Genomic DNA, 17675 nt, shown 5'->3' on the forward strand with positions numbered 1-17675 from the left:
CTGGTCACCCAAACCCTCTTCAATCTCAGGTTCCGTGCATCCCAGAAGCTCGTCCTCTGAAATCACGCCCTTCACGATGTTCAATGTACGATGTGTCGTCACACTCACAGGAGTATTCCCAATGATTTTCAGTGTTTGTAATGCAGTGCTTTGTTGGTTACTTTGTACTTCAACCTGGATGTCTCCGTTGTTCAGTTTTTTTGCGTTGTATGCTTTCCCAATGACTTTTTCCAGGTCCTTCGCCACAGCGAAAGGAGAGATTTTTGCCAGTGATTTTCCATCTTCGGTTGACTGGATTACTAGAAACTTAGGAAACCAGGGATCTGGAGTTAGATCAAAAAAGATTTAACTCGGTTTGTAGTGGACGACGATGACTAGGCTCGCGCCACGCCCCCGCTTTCCATCGGTGGCTCATGCCACGAAATAAATCAGTTTCCTTCCGGCATTCGTTGTGGTAGCTTGCGTTCTTTTGGCTCCCACAATTCTGGTGACCCGAACGTAGCTTCGCCCTTCAACAATGCACTCTGGAGACGAGCCTTCCCCACAGACCCCGGCTACAACCCCTCTTCAACCGGGCGTGGCTCATGTCGGCATACGCTTACCACCGTTTTGGTCTCGCAGCCCGTTCATCTGGTTCCAGCAAGTCGAGGCACAATTTCTCCTTGCTGGTATAACATCCCAGATAACCAGGTACCGTCATCTCCTCGCCTCCCTTCCCCCCGAGATCGCCATGGATGTCGCCGACATCATTGCCAACCCTCCGGCGCAGAATCCCTACGACCATCTGAAGAGCTCAATCCTCCAGCGCACCACCATTTCTGAGCGAACGCGCCTCCAACAGCTTTTGCACTCCGAAGAACTGGGGGACCGAAGACCCTCCCAGCTACTCCGCGCCATGCAAGTCCTATTGGCCGACAGAGCTGCTTCTCTTGACGACGATCTGCTTCGCGAACTGTTTCTGTCGAGGCTCCCATCCTCAGTGTAGTGTCGATACTTTGATGTCCTGGATTGAAACCCCCCTTGATGATTCATACACATCTCGACGCTACGGTGCCATTTTGTCAAAAGACCTCTTTATTCGTCACCCACCAGGCGGCACCCCGCCAATCATTCTGCACCACTCACACAGGTGGAGCCACAAACACTACATCTTCTTTCTTTCTTTCCAAACACAAACATCCATCATAAGAATAATCCCAATCTAACTATCTCGGAAAACCATAATCCCATAAGTCCCAAAAGTTCACAAACACCTAGTCCCGTAAGTCCCAAAACTTAACACGCACTTGCAGTTAATAAAAGTTTGTGCGGTAGAGCACATAATCCTGAAATCTTGTTGGTTGGCGTACCTGCCTCCGCGGCCTGTTCACCAATGTTTCTGTTCCTCCGGCTCGTTCCGTAACTTCGGATCTTTCCTGTGCCGGCACACATTGTGTGACTTGTTGCCCTTCTGGTTCTGATGTATCTGCGGTGTGTGGACAAAATACATCCTCATACTGCTCAGTATCGCCAAGTCTTCCACCGAAGAACTTCTTTACGTGGGTTACATTTCGCTTGCGCACAACACCTTCATTGTCTTGCACTGTTATTGTTGGTCCATATCTATTAACAACTTTCCACCTCTTCGGCCAGTACTCCGTACTCAACTTGTCCGTCTTCGTCATTCTCTTTATCAATACTTCGTCTCCTCTTTGGATATCCTTTTCCTTCGCTCTTCTCCTCCTGTCCGCATATCGCTTTTCATACAACTTCCTTTCTTTGTCATGCACATTGACATTTCCTCGCTTCTCCTCAATCTTTACCTCTGGAAGCTTTGTTCTCATGGACCTTCCAATTAGAAGTTCCGCTGGTGACCTTCCTGTCACGCAGTGTGGTGTACTTCGGTATGCTTGAAGAAAACTCAAAAGCATGCCTTTTAAATTCCGGTTCTGTAGTCGACCAATATTCAGTGCTTTCAGGAAAGATCTATTCAGTCTTTCCACTTCGCCATTCGCTTGCGGCCAATAAGGTGTAGTCCTGTCGTGTCTTATGTTGCACTGCTGTAAATATTCCGCAAAATCTCTCGAGACAAACTGAGGTCCATTATCCGTCTTGATACTTCTAGGGTAACCAAATCTTGCAAATAGTTCTTTTAGCCAGGTAATTATCACGTTGGTTGTCGTCGTCTTGACGATCACAGCTTCCGGCCATCTTGAATGATAGTCCACCAAAACCAAAACATATTCTGCAGATGGCAAAGGTCCACAAATATCAAGTTCTAACTCTTCCCAAGGCCTGGCAGGTAATGGAGTCGACTTTATGGGCTGTGGTTGATTTTCTATTGTTACAAGTTGACAAGATGGGCACTGTCTTATCAATTCCTCCACATGTTTGTCCATGTTTGGCCACCATACTTTGGTTCTCAGCAACTGTTTCGTCTTAACAATGCCTTGGTGTGTCTCATGAACTATGTCCAACACTCTTGCCTGGAGTTCACTGGGAATTACAATTCTTGTTCCTTTAAGGAGTAGTCCCTCTTTCTCCGATAACTCAGACTCCACTCTTTTGTAGACACTGTCTTCATTGTTTGGTTCCCATCGTCCTTTCCGTACCTTGTCCAGTACTCTCTGCAGAACAGGATCTCCTTTCGTGGCTTTCCGAAGTTCATCTTCGCTCAGTGCTTTTGGCGTTGCTTCTTTGATCACAAAGTTTACGTAGTCTTCAGTCGCAGTCCTTTGTTTCTCCCTTCTCTGTTGCATAAGTCTTGATAACGGATCTGCAATGTTCATCTTGCCTGGCTGGTATACCACCTTGTACGTAAATGGCATCATTCTTAACAGCCACCTTTCAATCCGAGCTGAAGGTTTCGACCTTGGTCCGTAGATTATTTCTAAAGCTTTGTGGTCAGTTATGAGTTCAAACTCCACGCCGTACAGGTAGAGTCTACATCTTTCTACAGCCCATACGACTGCTAATGCTTCTTTCTCTGTCTGAGAATATTTCTTTTCTATGTCCGTCAATGCTCTGCTCAGATAGACGACTGGTCTGAACATCTCTCCTCGTTTTGCTTGCAGTAGAACTGCTCCTACTCCAGTGTTACTGGCATCCACCACGAGCCTTGTCCGTGCATTTTTATCGTAGAAAGCCAAAACAGTCTTGTCGGTCAGACAGTTCTTAAGTTCTGCAAAATCTTCATCATGCTCCGTTGTCCATTCCCACCGGACTTCTTTCTTTATGAGTTCTCTCAACCTTGTAGTCTTTGTAGCCAAATGTGGTATGTATCTAGCACAAAAGTTGATCAATCCAAGGAAGCTCCTCAACTCCGAAGCATTACTGGGTGTCCTTGCATCACGTATAGCTTTAATCTTCTCAATGCTTGGACTGATGCCATTGCCAGAAATGGTATGTCCCATAAAATTAAGTTTACTGAGCCCAAAATGGCATTTGCTTCTGTTAAGCGTTAGACGTTTCTCTCGAAATCTGCGAAGCACTCTATCCAGTCTATCATCATGTTCTTCTTGGTTTCTCCCGTACACAATTGTGTTGTCTGAGATGTTACGTACTCCTTCACATCCTTGCAGCACATCTTGAATAATCTTCTGAAATACTTCTGGTGCACAAGAAACTCCGTAGATGAGCCTCTTGAATCTAAAATTTCCAACATGTGTCGAAAACGTTGTTATATCCCGTGATGCTTCGTCCAACTCAATCTGGTGGTATCCTTCTCTATGATCTAATTCCGACAGCACTTGTGCTTCACCAATCTCCTCTAAGACGTCATCCACAGTCGGAATGGGATACCTTTCCCTTTTTACTGCTTGATTCTGGATTCTCATGTCCACGCATAATCTTATTTTGTCATTCGCTTTGGGCACCACCACAACGGGAGATGACCACGTGGTTGGTCCATTGACTGGCTCAATTACACCTTCGTTCAACAATCGTTGTAACTCTTCTTCCACTTTCTTTCTCAGCTGAAAGGGGATTCTACGATGTGGCTGTGCTACAGGCACTACTGATTCGTCTACATGAATCTTCAACTTGTAGTCTTTCAGTTTTCCCAAGCCTTCAAACACTTCTGCGTTTGTCGCGATGACGTTCTCCATCCTTGTCTTTCCTAGCCTAACTTCTACCCTGTCTTGTGGTAGTACGACGAGTTTTAGATCAATGCTTGTTTGCTTTCCTAGCAAGGATACCGACTTGCCCTTCATCACGTGGAAATCAGCTTGTACTCGCCTGTCTCCTTTTGTAACTGGCGCTGTAAACTTTCCGATCAGCGGTAAAGGCTGTTCCATTCCGTAGGGAAACACCTTGGCACTTGTCTCGGACAGGTAGAGACCATGTCTCTGAAGTATGTTCCATTGCGCTTCATTGATAATGTTCAGCGAAGCTCCCGTATCCACAACCGCTGGAATGTCAACATCGTATAGCTTCACCATGACTGTATCATGGCAGTCTTTCGCTGTCACTTTGAACAGTTGATACTCGTCGCCCGAATGTTCCGTTGTTTCATTCCTTTCCATCTCTCCTTGAACATTGTAGGTCTTGAACCTTGGTCGATTTCTTCCGACATTCGTACGACAGACACGTGCAAAGTGTCCCTTCAAACCACACTTGCTGCATGTTTTTCCTTGCGTTCGCTGACATGAATCTCCAAAATGTCCTTGTTGTCCACACCTGGTACACATTTTCGGTTCTTGATGACCTTTTATGTTGAAACGTGGCATTCCTTGTGTACACCTCTTCTGCGTCTGTCGATGTTCGATTCTAGGCCTAGACTTCCTGGCGACCAAATTTACTTCTTGGCGTTGGATTCCGTTGTTTTCTTCCATCACAGTAGCTTGTTTATCGCTTTGTTCCAGCAGTTTTGCCAGTTGTACTGCTCGTTCCAATGTGAGTTTCTCTTCTTGAAGTAGTCGGCGTCTTAAGTTCTTGTTTCGGCACCCATGCACAAGTTTATCTCTTATTACATTCGATTTCTCATTCCCGAACTCACAGTTCTCTGCAGCCAACTTAAGTCTTTGCATGAGTTGATCCACCGTTTCTTCTTGTTGCTGCTCAATCTTGTGGAACAAGTAGCGTTCATATGGAACGTTCTTCTTGTCTCCGAAGTGTGCGTCCAGCGCATCCAAAGCTGTTTTGTACGTTGTTCCTTGATCCGTCAGTGTAGAATACACTTCTTGGACTTTCTCTCCAGCCAGATGAAGAAGCAAAGCTCTCTTTCGCTTGTCGGGAATTTCCGGTTGTGCATCGATGAAGAACTGCCATCGTTGTTTCCATTTGCGCCATGCCTCACTTGGATTCGGGCCATCGGGGTCGAAATTATCCAGGTTTCCAAAACATATTGGCACCTCGATGTTTGTAGATCCTGTATTAGTCATTTCGTTGCCGCTCGTCGCCAAATTTGTAGTGTCGATACTTTGATGTCCTGGATTGAAACCCCCCTTGATGATTCATACACATCTCGACGCTACGGTGCCATTTTGTCAAAAGACCTCTTTATTCGTCACCCACCAGGCGGCACCCCGCCAATCATTCTGCACCACTCACACAGGTGGAGCCACAAACACTACACTCAGTGCAAATGGTCCTCGCTACGGCCACTGCCTTACCTCTGGCCCAGCTCGCACAACTGCCTGACAAGGTGACGGAAGTAGCAAGCCCGAGCACTCCCATTGCAGCCGTTTCCGAGTCCTGTCGCCTTCCCAACCCCCGGTGCCAGCCACCGGTTTCAGCGGCCCCGTCTACATTCGCCGAGGAGCTTTCGTCTATGCGCGCGGACATTAACCGCCTCTCCGACACAGTCGCCGCACTCCAGTTCCGTGACAACCGCAGCCGCTCCCCAAGTCGTTCTGGCAGATTCCGAAGATTCCGCCGTTCCCCACGGCGTTACTCCCACCGCAGCGTTTCTCCAGCTGATAACCAGAACCCACCACCCTGCTGGTACCACGAACGCTTCGGTCAGGCCGCCATGCGATGCACGCATCCATGTGGTTGGTCGGGAAACGCCCCCGGGAACCGATGACGGCGACCACCGCTTTCCCTTCTCCCGCCACAAGTCGCCTTTTCTTTGTTGTGGACCGCTCCAGCAAGACTCGTTTCCTCGTGGACACTGGAGCTGCCGTCAGCGTTCTACCTGCCTCATCGAGCGACCGGCGCGGAAACGCAATCTATCACCTTATGGCTGTGAACAACAGCGCCATACCAGTCTACCATGAGAAGCTGCTCACCCTTAATCTTGGCCTGCGAAAAGTGTTTCCTTGGGTGTTTCGCGTTGCCGCCGTCTCTCACGCTATACTCGGAGCAGACTTTTTGCACCATTTCGCACTCTCCGTAGATGTCTCACGACGCCTTCTGGTCGATACCCAGACCAGGCTATCGGCCCACGCAATACCTGCCGCTCCCCACCTTGCTGCTGGCGTCAGTGGAACTTCCCTTCCACCAACTTCGTTGCCAATCTCGGAGCTCCTGCGCCAATTCCCCACACTCACACAACCTCCTGACTGGACGAAATCGGTCAAGCACGATGTTGTTCACTTCATCGAAAACACGGGCCCACCGGTTTTCTCCCGTTCTCGCCAGCTATCACCCGAGAAACTGAAGATAGCCAAAGCGGAGTTCCAGCACATGTTGGACATCGGTATCGCCCGTCCATCCTCCGCCAGTTGGTCTTCAGCACTCCACATGGTGCCTAAAAAGACGGGAGACTGGAGGCCGTGCGGAGGCTACCGCGCCCTCAACCTAGTCACCAAGCCCGACCGCTACCCATTACCTAGGCTCCAAGATTTTACCGCTAACCTGCACGGCATGAAGATGTTCTCGAAAATCGACCTAACTAAAGCCTATCATCAAATCCCTGTAGCGCCATGTGACATCCCGAAGACTGGAATCACCGCCCCGAAGAAGCGAGTCTCCTGGGCCGATCGCTCCTCACGGAGTCTGGCGGGGGGGCCCTGTAGTGGACGACGATGACTAGGCTCGCGCCACGCCCCCGCTTTCCATCGGTGGCTCATGCCACGAAATAAATCAGTTTCCTTCCGGCATTCGTTGTGGTAGCTTGCGTTCTTTTGGCTCCCACAAGTTCTTTCGGTGCGGCTCCTTTTCAGGCGCCGATCGGTTTTTTTGGAGTGTTGATTATCCATAAACAGAAGTATTATTATTCGGTACAGCAGGTGTGTCGCCCACCATCGAGCCCAACTGAGGGAGTGTGCCATACACACTAAGACGTTCCTCTGTACTATACCCTAGCGCAGGTTTCAAGAGAGTGAAAAGACTGCACAAGGTTGGCCCTCGCCGCCAAAGAAGGTGAAAGGGGAAGCATTAGAAGGAAGGATACAAAAGAAGAAAGCAATGAGCGTGGGAGATGGCGACTAAGCTGAATAATCCTGGCCGGGCCTTCCAGGACCACCCGTCTATGGGAAGCAAGGGCCAAAGCGATGTGTTGCTTTACCGGAGGGGCCCAGAAGGGTCCAAAACAACCTCCGGGTCCACTCAACCGCCAGGATCCCCCTTTCCCCAGACACGGGAAAGCCACGCACAGCTATACGTGGGGGTCTCCCTCCTGCGGCGACCCAACCGTTGGTGCAGGAGGGGGCTACTGCGCCTGCTGCCGGGCGATGGGAGCGCCAAGGTGTTTCTTGGAATATTTGAACTTGGCAAGTTCAAGTAACACATCAGCGAACCAACAAACGATGACAGCCGAGAAATTGAGGGACTCTCCCACTGAAGAAGTCCGCGAGGTTCTTTGCGTAGCCTTTACTATGTTAACCATTCATCTAATCTAGTCCAACAATGTCGTTAGATTAATTAAATTATTCACATTAGTAATACAGTTTGTGTGTAGTAATGTGTGCTTTAAAATTAAGAATATACAGGGTGTCCCACCGAAAAAGGGCCAGGGGCTAAAGAAAAAACGGAGTGCTCTACACAAATGGAACCAACTGTACGTGCTTGGCAGTTGTGTGTTCTATCCCAAAAAATTTTTTCATCGCCCCTTGTCAATTAATTAGCAGTAATTAATGTTCTAACTTTTTAATTATCGGTTTTAGATCTCTCAATGAGGAAGTTGTAGAACATGTCGAAACAGACAACAGAAGTGGTTCGAGGTCGCTGTGGCTTGTGGTTTCGTTTTTTCCCGCGCGCGTCGATTGGAGTGCACTCTGATAGGTGTGCCGTGAAACAGGTGAAATATCTCCCTCTTGTGTCACGTGGCCCAAGGATGGTCTCCAAGCGCTAATCTCAAGGTCAATGTATGCCGGAGGGCGCTGGAATCGTCGCGCGCGGGTGCCGGATTGTGGGCAGCGATCTGCGGTTCGCCCGGCATTAGAAACCAACTTTTAAACCCGGGAAAAACGAAACCACAAGCCATAGCGACCTCAAACCACTTCAGTTGTGTCTTTTTCGACATGTACTACAACTTCCTCGCTGACATCTGAGAGCTAAAACCGATAATTAAAAAGTTCGAAAATTAATTACCGCTAATTATTTGACAAGGGGCGCCGAAAAAAATATTTTTGAATAGACCACACAACTGCCAAGCACGTACAGTTGGTTCCATTTCTGTAGAGCACTCTGTTTTTTTGTTCTTTAGCCCCTGGCCCTTTTTCGGCAGGACACCCAGTATTGGACGAAGCTCGTTATCTCCAGGATATCCCAACATCCATCTTGAGATGTACTTCAAATATCCGTTGGACAGCCGTGTGTTGTTGAGCTAGATGTCTGTCGGACGTCAGAGAGGACTCCTTCTTTCTCTCGCTTGGAACTGTGAGCGTACAGATATCGGACTAAACTCGTTATCCCCAGGATATCCCAACATCCAACTTCTGACGTACATCGGATATTCATAGGGCAGCCTTGTGTTGTTGGGGCTATAATAACAGGTATTCGTTCCACACAGATTGTCTATAATTTGCTGTCTGGAAGCCTTGCTTTCTTCTGCCACGCCGCGTGCGCACTTAAAGGCTCACTTTCGCAACGATCAGGCAAAAATTTGATGCACATCATGCTGAGTGCATAATAGCCTTGAACAGATGCGTAGCGCCTCCATTCCCCTCCCCCTCCCCTGCTTGGGGGGATTGGTGATAAATCTGCAATGCGTCCCAGGTGGACGTGTAACTGCACCACAGCGAGTAGAGGATGGAACAAGAACGAGATAGCGCTGCTTGGGCCAAGTGAATCCTAACCTTCTACATGGATGGTAAACTTTTGTTTGGTATACACACGATAAAGAAAGCAGATGCAGAAACCAGCACACACTTAATATACTCTTCAGAATGCTTAGAAGAGTTCTTCCAACGCTCGCTCTCCGGATGCGATGAAACACCTCTCGTCAAGACGCTGCATTAATTCATCGGATGCGACTAAATGTGGCTTTTACTGCTCAGACATTATCCCTTGAGTGAAGTTGACTCTTCCAGGTGCCGTCACTGCGATGATTTGGAAGAACTACAGCGCATTCTTCTTCATTGCCCACACTACCAACCTTCATGAACCACACGTTCCAGGTCTCTCAGTCAGCTGGTCTCTCGCCCCCTGTTTGTCCAAATTGATTGTTCGATGGCCAAACCCAGCCCATCAACGCTCTGCCCTAAAAGCACCTCCAAAGTTCTTGGACACCGTAGGACTTCGGACTTATTATTCCAATTCACCACATTACCGCCAGCAATTAAGTTGAGTAGCCCCCTGACGATGAAACTCCTCACCCATTATCACTCAAATAAAGTTGTTCTTGTTGACTCTCGCAAACGCAGTCACCTATGACTTCCTTCATAGGGTGTGTCGAACAAATCTAGTAGGGGAATTGATTCGGCCTTGCAGATTACTGCCTTTGGAGCGAAGAAATCATTGCCTCAACACGTCATGGGCGCTAAACGTGTCCATCTGCTGCACCGGTGAGCGAACTGCTGCTGCAAAGGACATTGGAACCTCAAAAATCGGCTCTGTCACACATAAGTGAGCTGTGATACCCAATGCACTGCTCAATTGTACACGTATATGCCCTTCAAGGTCGTACGCACGTGTGTATAAGGTCGGCTTCGCTGGCCGTCATTCTCGCTGATTCCCTCTTACCTTTTTGGACACTACTTCGATCCTCACTGTGAGGTGACTCATTATTTCATTTGCCACATCACCACCAGCAATGGGGTAGAGTATCGCCCCTGGCGATGAAGCTCCCCAATCATCATCATAAAACGAAGTAGTTGTTGCTGCACTCCTGAGAAGGGATGGGAAAACATCATCCTATTCTACAATTTGAAACGTATTCTCTCTGTTCTACAAATGTGTCTTCATCTCATCGTCGCGCTTTTTCTCCGTTTCGTCATGTGGGTTCATGTAAACGCCACGGGGTGAAGGGAGGGTGGAGGAGTCCCCGTCTGACGGGCTGGGTGGGCTCTGCCCCTTATATGGCAGCACAAGAGGAGGCACGAGCCCGGCTGCCTCCCCCCGTAGTCTACGCTTGGCGAGCTGGTGGTGAAAACTCAATTTCGCCGCAGTTGTATCAGGAAAGGCAAGCTGGCGGGAAATCGCGAGTCCCCAAGTGTACGAAACACAGAGGCCGAGGAGCTGTGTTCTTGAATAAATGTTCAGTCGTCATTGGTCATTGGTCGGACATATTGCGCATACGTGCCCCATGAGTTTACGCTTTGTGGATTACGGCAGTGTGTGTCAATAATTAACGGTACTCCTTCGAAGACATATAAGTGCTGAATCAAGTTTTTGTTGCTGTTGTTTACAGTTTCGTGTGACTTCTTGCGAACGATCCTTAAAGGGGTTGTGAATGCAATCCCAAATATTACACAAAATCATGGTTGAAGTGTAGATTTATGAGTGCCAAACATCTCCGTCGAAACCCCTTCACGCTGGGCTCCCGCGTCACGGAGTTATGACACTTTGAATATGAAGAGATCCATTCACTCTTGGCTCGCCTCTTCCTCGCCCGATCTCGGTATGACGTAGTATCGAGCGCGCAACGGAATTAAGAAATTCGCGTCCTCATGACGACGCCTGTAAACAGGGACGCGGCGCGGCGAAGTGAAATGAGCGGAAGGGCTATGACGTAGAGACATAGAGCAACTGGTCAAAGCGTCACTTCCCGCCTACTTCATGGAGCTGCCCAGCACCGCTTGGCGCCACGGTCGGCGGGGGCCTCGAAAATGGAAGATTTTTAAAACTCGGTAGCATAAAAAATAATAGGATGTGGGAGGTGCGACTTCGCGTACGAAGTGCGTGGAGTGAGGCGTACAGACTCTGCCACAGACAAAGTTGTATCCGTGTGGTTTCTCAACCCCTTTAACTCCATGATGAATATTCATACTTCTGCAAGGCATGTGAAATAACACTTATGCAATTTGATCCTGCAGTGTGCATGACTTTGGTATATCTCTACCATCGAACGAAGTCAATATACATGGTATTCGATTTTATCCACAACATATTTTTATAAAAAAAGCCATGTGAGCAACATAGATGATTCCCCAATTGAGTTGTATGGTCAGGTGGGCATCCTCTCGAAGAATGTATGCAAAAACAAGAGGACTAATTACATAAACTTTGTTCATTAAGTCTTTAATTTGGGAATTTCGAGCACAACCGAGATAACAGAACGGGAGACAATCCTTGTTGAAAGACATTCTATGTTTAAAACCTCTGTAAAGAGCGCGTGCGTTCAAATACCCAGAGACGAATTTTGATAAGCAGTTGAGCCGAAACCGAAAACGCTGCGACCGGGAGCGCAGCAAGCACTGCGCCCATTCCATGTCAGTGGGCCACGTGCTTTGGAGAGATGGAGATGATCTGCGTAGGAGGTGATCTGCTGGCCGGATTAACCACTTTCCGGAAGCGTCGGTGAAGCTGATGCGCTGCTGAGGTGCGCTATTTTGGTTTCCCCTCATTTGCATAGCGAAATTCAGCGATGGATACTTCAACGCACGTGCGCGTTTAAGGGCTTTTTGAACATGAAATGGTTTTTAACGAGGATTGCACCCTGTTCTGCTATTTCACGTTTGCTCGAAATGTTTTGCCACAACGATGTTGTTGAAACAACACTGCGAAAATGTGACACTGCAATGCTGATGTGACATTGCTAAAGACAGGCTTCGTCATTTTGCAACAATATTACACAAACAACATTGCAAAAAATGTGATATTGCAATGCTGATGCAACACTGCCAATGACCAGTTATTTTATCGTGTTGCAACGTTACAAAAGCAACGTCGGAGGAGCACTACAGTCTTGGTGATATATGTGCAAGTGAACACAGTACGCTTACATATTCAGTAATCGTCCTGCTCCTGGGCAGACTTCAGAGGAATGGTGCCGACATTCGTCTGGAAAGCCTATCGGGAAGCTCTGAGAAAAACGCTGACAGCACAGTCAGGATTCGAACCCGTGTTACCTACCAGTGTTTGCACAAAAGGAGATCATTTTAACCACTATGCCACGCAAGGGCTCACGGGCTGTGGTCGCACTGGTGCTATGGAAGAACGCCATATCGAGGGTCAGCGCCCATTCACATGTGCGTAAGAATGGATTGTAATTAATTTGAACTTCTCGCTCAGATTAATTGTCTTTGAGATTATGTTGTCCTCGTCTCAATCCTTTTGTCCATAGTCATATCCCATAGTGCGTCCGCAGTGTTCTCCTAAAATATGTCTCTCACAGTCTGAATTAATTCTCCCCATAATGGTCACACTAATTGTAATGTTACCTCACTGCAGCACGTGAAACATTGCCTGAGCAACATAATCGTAATGTTTCTAAAATGCATCGTCTGAAAATGCTGCACCCACATTGAACTAGAGGCATTGTGGTAACATTGCATTTGTGCATCAAACGTTGCCGCAACACTTGAACACGTCGTCAAAAACAAACTGATACAGTACTGTAAATGACGGGTGAACGTCACGGGAAGTTCCGAGGATTCCATTCATGGTTTATTGGTGGGAATTACAGATAGAACAAGATCGTGCATACATTGTGTTACTGGAGCACTCGGAGCAAGTGCCTCGGAAATGCTGCATGCAAAACGTGCAGCATCGCAGCAATATGTTTGTTTCAGACATTGCCTAGAGGTAACATTTCTAAGCTGCGACGTTTCCTCAATGTACCATGTGCAACATTGCTCTCGCAAGAGAATCACACTGTTAGCTCTTCGTATCCTTCGAAATACAGCAGACACATTGATATAATGATAGTGCTGCAGCGCTAAGATTAGGTCGCTGATGCACTGTTTTGTGAGCAATGCTATTGCAACATTGCATTAAAATTGATTGCCAAGCACCACATCAGCAATGTAACTGCGACGTTTCTTCAGTGTTGCACATGCACATTGCTTCGGAAACACAATCACACTGTTAGCTCTACACATCTTTTGAAATACAGCAAAAACATTGAAATAAATATATTGCACAAACGTTAAATTTACGTTGCCTTTTGGAAGAAATATGCAACATAGGATTGTCATTGCTTGCAAAACATTGCATCAACAATGTAAACGCCACATTACCTGAGTATAACATATTCAGTCGCCAGTTACATCATCGCAATGTTAGCTTTACGCAATCTTTGAGACATAGCATGAACATTGAAGGAAGTATATTGCTACAACGACGAATGTGGGCATGGAACGTCACACTTCAATGTTGAGGAACGCTGGAACACTTCAACGTTGAGGTAACATTGATGCAACACATTTGCAATATCTTGTGCTGTCTGGGAATATACATCTTCCTAAGTGTAATTTATTTAGCATGTTGTTCATCGACGACAGGGAATACATAAACTCAGGAGTCTGAATTCCCTCCATAAAACTAAGAAACAATCAAAGAAAAACCGTGCTACTTTTAAACTTCTAATATCAGAGCTTTATGTTGTGGTTTTGTCGCGCCCCGGGGGACGCCCGCCAAGCATGGCTTGGAGGCGCCGATTTTAAAAAGAAACAAACAAACGTGGTTCGTGGATTCGAAAGATTCGATTCGCTGTTTTGGGCAATGGGATTCGGATTCGCGAATCTCGAATCCCTGCCTAGGATTCGAGGATTCGCTGATTCGGTTGGCACATCCCTAGTACATATATTGCCGCAGCGAAGGTGATTCATGGCAAGACAGCCGCATCATGCGTAGGCGTTTTGCCTAGTGCAGCGGGGTTGCAATTTCAAGAGGTGTTACCCATAAGGCCTTTTTGGAATCGATATTACCTGTCTACCTCCTAGGGCTGAAAAGCTTGAGAGCGGACAGGCGAACACACGCTGTAGGGTGCAGTGGATTTCAGTGTGCGGAATATTCCTATGGTCCACCATACACAGGCTCATTTATCCTACACGCTTTTCGTCGTCCTGGTCCGTCTAGGCTGGTCGTGTTCTGTGTTGATTAAGACTGTCTTGAAGTATAGCGAATGTGAAATGTATTAAATTTGTCAAGTTTATCCCTGGTCACTGCATTGTTAAGGATGCGGTACTCAGCCCAGTGTCTCGCTTTTCTGCAGCTTACTCATGGCTTTTCTCCTCGTTTAGCAACTCTAAAAAGCCAGAAAATTTAAAATATTGCTTCTGACAACGGATGATATTTTTTGGTCATGAGCAGGAAATGTTTCGATGAGATTATGGTTCGTTGTAGCAATTGCATGTAGATCCAGCAAAGAGTAACCATGGTTCAAACTGCGCAGGGCGTGATGACTCCACTTTAATCCTATTTACGCCAAGAGTATAATGAGAACAAGTTAAAGTCAAGCACATTCTGTACATGAGGCTGTGAAACATTAATCAAGCAACGTTACGCATGCATATACCCAAGCACAACGACATACAAGGGAAAGCACGGAACGGAACTGTTTTTCGCTACCGCTCAGCTTTTTCACTTGTTTGCTTTCCTTATGAAGTTACTATCGTCGCTCTTCCTGATATGGTTTCCTTTTTAAATATCTTGTACACTCCAATATTAAGAAAGAAAGGACATTTAAAGGAAGGAAACAGTTTCCTAAAGCGGTATAGTGACCGCTTCGTGGGTGAATTCTGCAGGTATACAATGTACCTTTAGCCGATGGATGAGAGCTTGAATACGGAGCACATAGGAGATAGATAGACGAGGACGATAGGTGGGGCTTTGAACGATAACGGGCACATAAGTGACAACCGAAATGTTATCTCGGTTACACTTGTCATGTATACTGCAGCCGCCGAAATTTTCCTCAGCTCGTGACGATAAATACTCCATCTGATAGTACTGGGGCCTGTATTTTGTAAACAGGGAATGTGCGACTACGCTGCCAATTTTTTCCTCTTTCTGGGCTGTGCGCATGCTCTTGCTCCACACTCTGGATGTGCTTGAAAATAGACTTCGTGATGTTTACGCTGCGGCTCGTGGCCATCCAGGTTGACTGCGGCTATGTACCTTATACTCGCCACCCCTTTCGCAACTGCAGGAAGAGCTGCATCAGTAAATAAAGCAAATGACCACAAAAGGAAATTGTTCTCTTAATTCTGTATTGCGCTTCTGTCTCTGTTGCCCTACTTTCAAAAATTTACTTTACAATTTACTGCTTTTCATTGGGACTTACTATTGCTACTATTAATAGTAGCAATAGTAAGTCCCAATGAAAAGTAGTGAATGTATTGATTTATTGATTTTATGAGGTTGGCTCTCCCAAGCACACATCGCTAAAGGTCATGCCGTGAAACGGTGAAACGGTACTTCAAGTAAATAGTAAATTTACTATTTACTTGAAGTGACGTTTTATGGCATGACCTTTAGCGATGTGTCCTTGGGAGAGCCAGCCTGATAAAATATGGCTCGTTCGACTGGCGTTAAAATGCCTTTCACAACAACTAAGGATCGAAAAAGAGGGTCTTGCATGAGGGTGTCGTTGTAAGAGATAAGGTTAGTTTCTCGTCGGAGAACTTGTTTGGTGTCGATAAGTGTAGGAGTAGTATCTTCTTGTTTACATGATTTGCAGGAGAACTAATCTGCACTCGGGTAGTTCCTAGCGTAGATACGAGAAGGCGGTATTTTCGCGTTCCCCAACGAACATACACAGCAATTTTTATTTTTGTTTTTAATACATGAAGCAAACAAGAATGCAATCATTTTCAGAGAGCTCGCGCTCAACAATATTAAATGTGTTTGTTTGGAATCTGGTGATGTGTGTGTCACGTTCAAACGAGTGTCCGCGCACATTCTTCTAAAAAATGTATACCACTTGCAAGGCATCGTTGTCCCTGGTATACAATATGCTGATCAAAAGAAAGCAATGCAATATATTCTAATGCTGATCGACTACATCTCTGCCTTCTATGTTAGTGGAACAGTGGTAACGCAAGTTAAAGATAGCGAATATTATCCTCTGCTCATTGACGACGATTTTGTATCCGATGTTTCATTGTGAAATAGATTATGCAGTCTGACTTTTTCGGATTAAACAGTTAAACCCGATTACGCGCGATTATTCCCTCTCGAATGAGTTTTGGACCAATTCGGGTTAAATCTGATTTCTCCTCGAATTCTAATCACGTATGACTTTGCATCCCGCATCAGGTACACGACTTAGTAATGATCTGTGCGCCGTCTGGTGAAAATAACATTTGAGTGCAACTATAAACTGTGTCAAACACATATAACGTTACAATATCAGGCATCTTGTTACAATAATTCGCGAGAAATGCATCTTCGCCCAATATGCGCCCGTTTAAACTACGGGCTATTTCCTGGCAGAAAAAAGGGGAACAAAAAAAAAAAAAACTCCCGACAACACACGATTCTATGAATAGCACCTGATCTCACTTCGAACGTCAGATTGGAAAATAGCACCCGATTTCCCTCCTCTTCCCCCCTCCCCCTACGAAATCGAAAAAGGCAGCCACTAATTATATTCGAGTGTTAAACAGAAAACAGTTGAGAGGATTACACAGTTTAATTTACGAAAAACAAGACTTTCGTGCAGTAGGCTGCACTTCTTCAGGTTTGAGGACCTGTTACAAACAGTCAAGAATACTCCCAAGCCTGAAAAGAGTAGAGGGCGAGGGTTGAGAAGAATACAAATAAATGTACTACAAAGGAGGTGGCTAGACAAGTTCGTTCAGACAAGCCTCATTTGTAGTACATTTATTTGTATTCTTCTCAACCCTCGCCCTCTACTCTTTTACGACTTGGGTTTGATATATTGCCACGAATCATCATCGCGAAACTTCCAGGGCAGGCACGAAACGGTACATCTCATCCCGGTTCTCGAACCATGTCTTCGCAGTGCCTTCCAGGGAGAAATAGACGTTGACGAGCTTCTGGTCGTCACTCCAGTTGTTGAACTTGGCGATCCGCTCATAGTGGTCGACCCAATCGTCCACGTCGTCGTAATACTCCCCGCTGAATGTCTTCGGCGACCGTGCAGGGGCTATGGGAGTGGCAACAGGTTGCGCCGCTTGGGTACTGGTCTCCGCAGTCATCTTCTTCTTGCGTTTAGGGGGTTCTAATGGACCGAATTCTGCAGGCAGACCAAGCTGTCTTCTGCTTTGTCGCAGTTGGTCTTCCAGGCCGTTGGACAAGGAATGCCCCGCACCTCCACCAGAAATGTCACGAAGCGAAATGGGTCGGCGAGTCGTCGAATAAACAGCGAACGGTTTATTAGACTACTTGTTAGCAAAACACAAGAGTGATAGCTCTCTGAACGCAACTGAGTCCAAAGAATGAATGCTCCAGCTTGGAGCGCA

At 46.7% G+C, this 17675-nt stretch overlaps 2 protein-coding genes across 2 annotated transcripts; one reads left to right on the forward strand and one right to left on the reverse strand.

Moving 5' to 3' along the window:
* Nucleotides 1-517: 517 nt before the first annotated feature.
* LOC135395855 (uncharacterized) lies at nucleotides 518-985 on the forward strand. Its single transcript, XM_064626943.1, has one exon. It carries the CDS (start codon nucleotides 518-520, stop codon nucleotides 983-985), a length of 468 nt encoding a protein of 155 aa, XP_064483013.1.
* Nucleotides 986-1292: 307 nt separating this feature from the next.
* Nucleotides 1293-5360, reverse strand: LOC135395856 (uncharacterized protein K02A2.6-like). Its single transcript, XM_064626944.1, has one exon. It carries the CDS (start codon nucleotides 5358-5360, stop codon nucleotides 1293-1295), a length of 4068 nt encoding a protein of 1355 aa, XP_064483014.1.
* Between the last annotated feature and the right edge of the window lie 12315 nt (nucleotides 5361-17675).

Source organism: Ornithodoros turicata, chromosome 5, assembly GCF_037126465.1.
Source record: "Ornithodoros turicata isolate Travis chromosome 5, ASM3712646v1, whole genome shotgun sequence".
NCBI classification, from domain to species: domain Eukaryota; kingdom Metazoa; phylum Arthropoda; class Arachnida; order Ixodida; family Argasidae; genus Ornithodoros; species Ornithodoros turicata.

Coding starts and splice junctions, on each gene's coding strand:
- LOC135395855 (XM_064626943.1), top strand. CDS start 518: ATGCACTCTGGAGACGAGCCTTCCCCACAGACCCCGGCTACAACCCCT.
- LOC135395856 (XM_064626944.1), bottom strand. CDS start 5,360: ATGACTAATACAGGATCTACAAACATCGAGGTGCCAATATGTTTTGGA.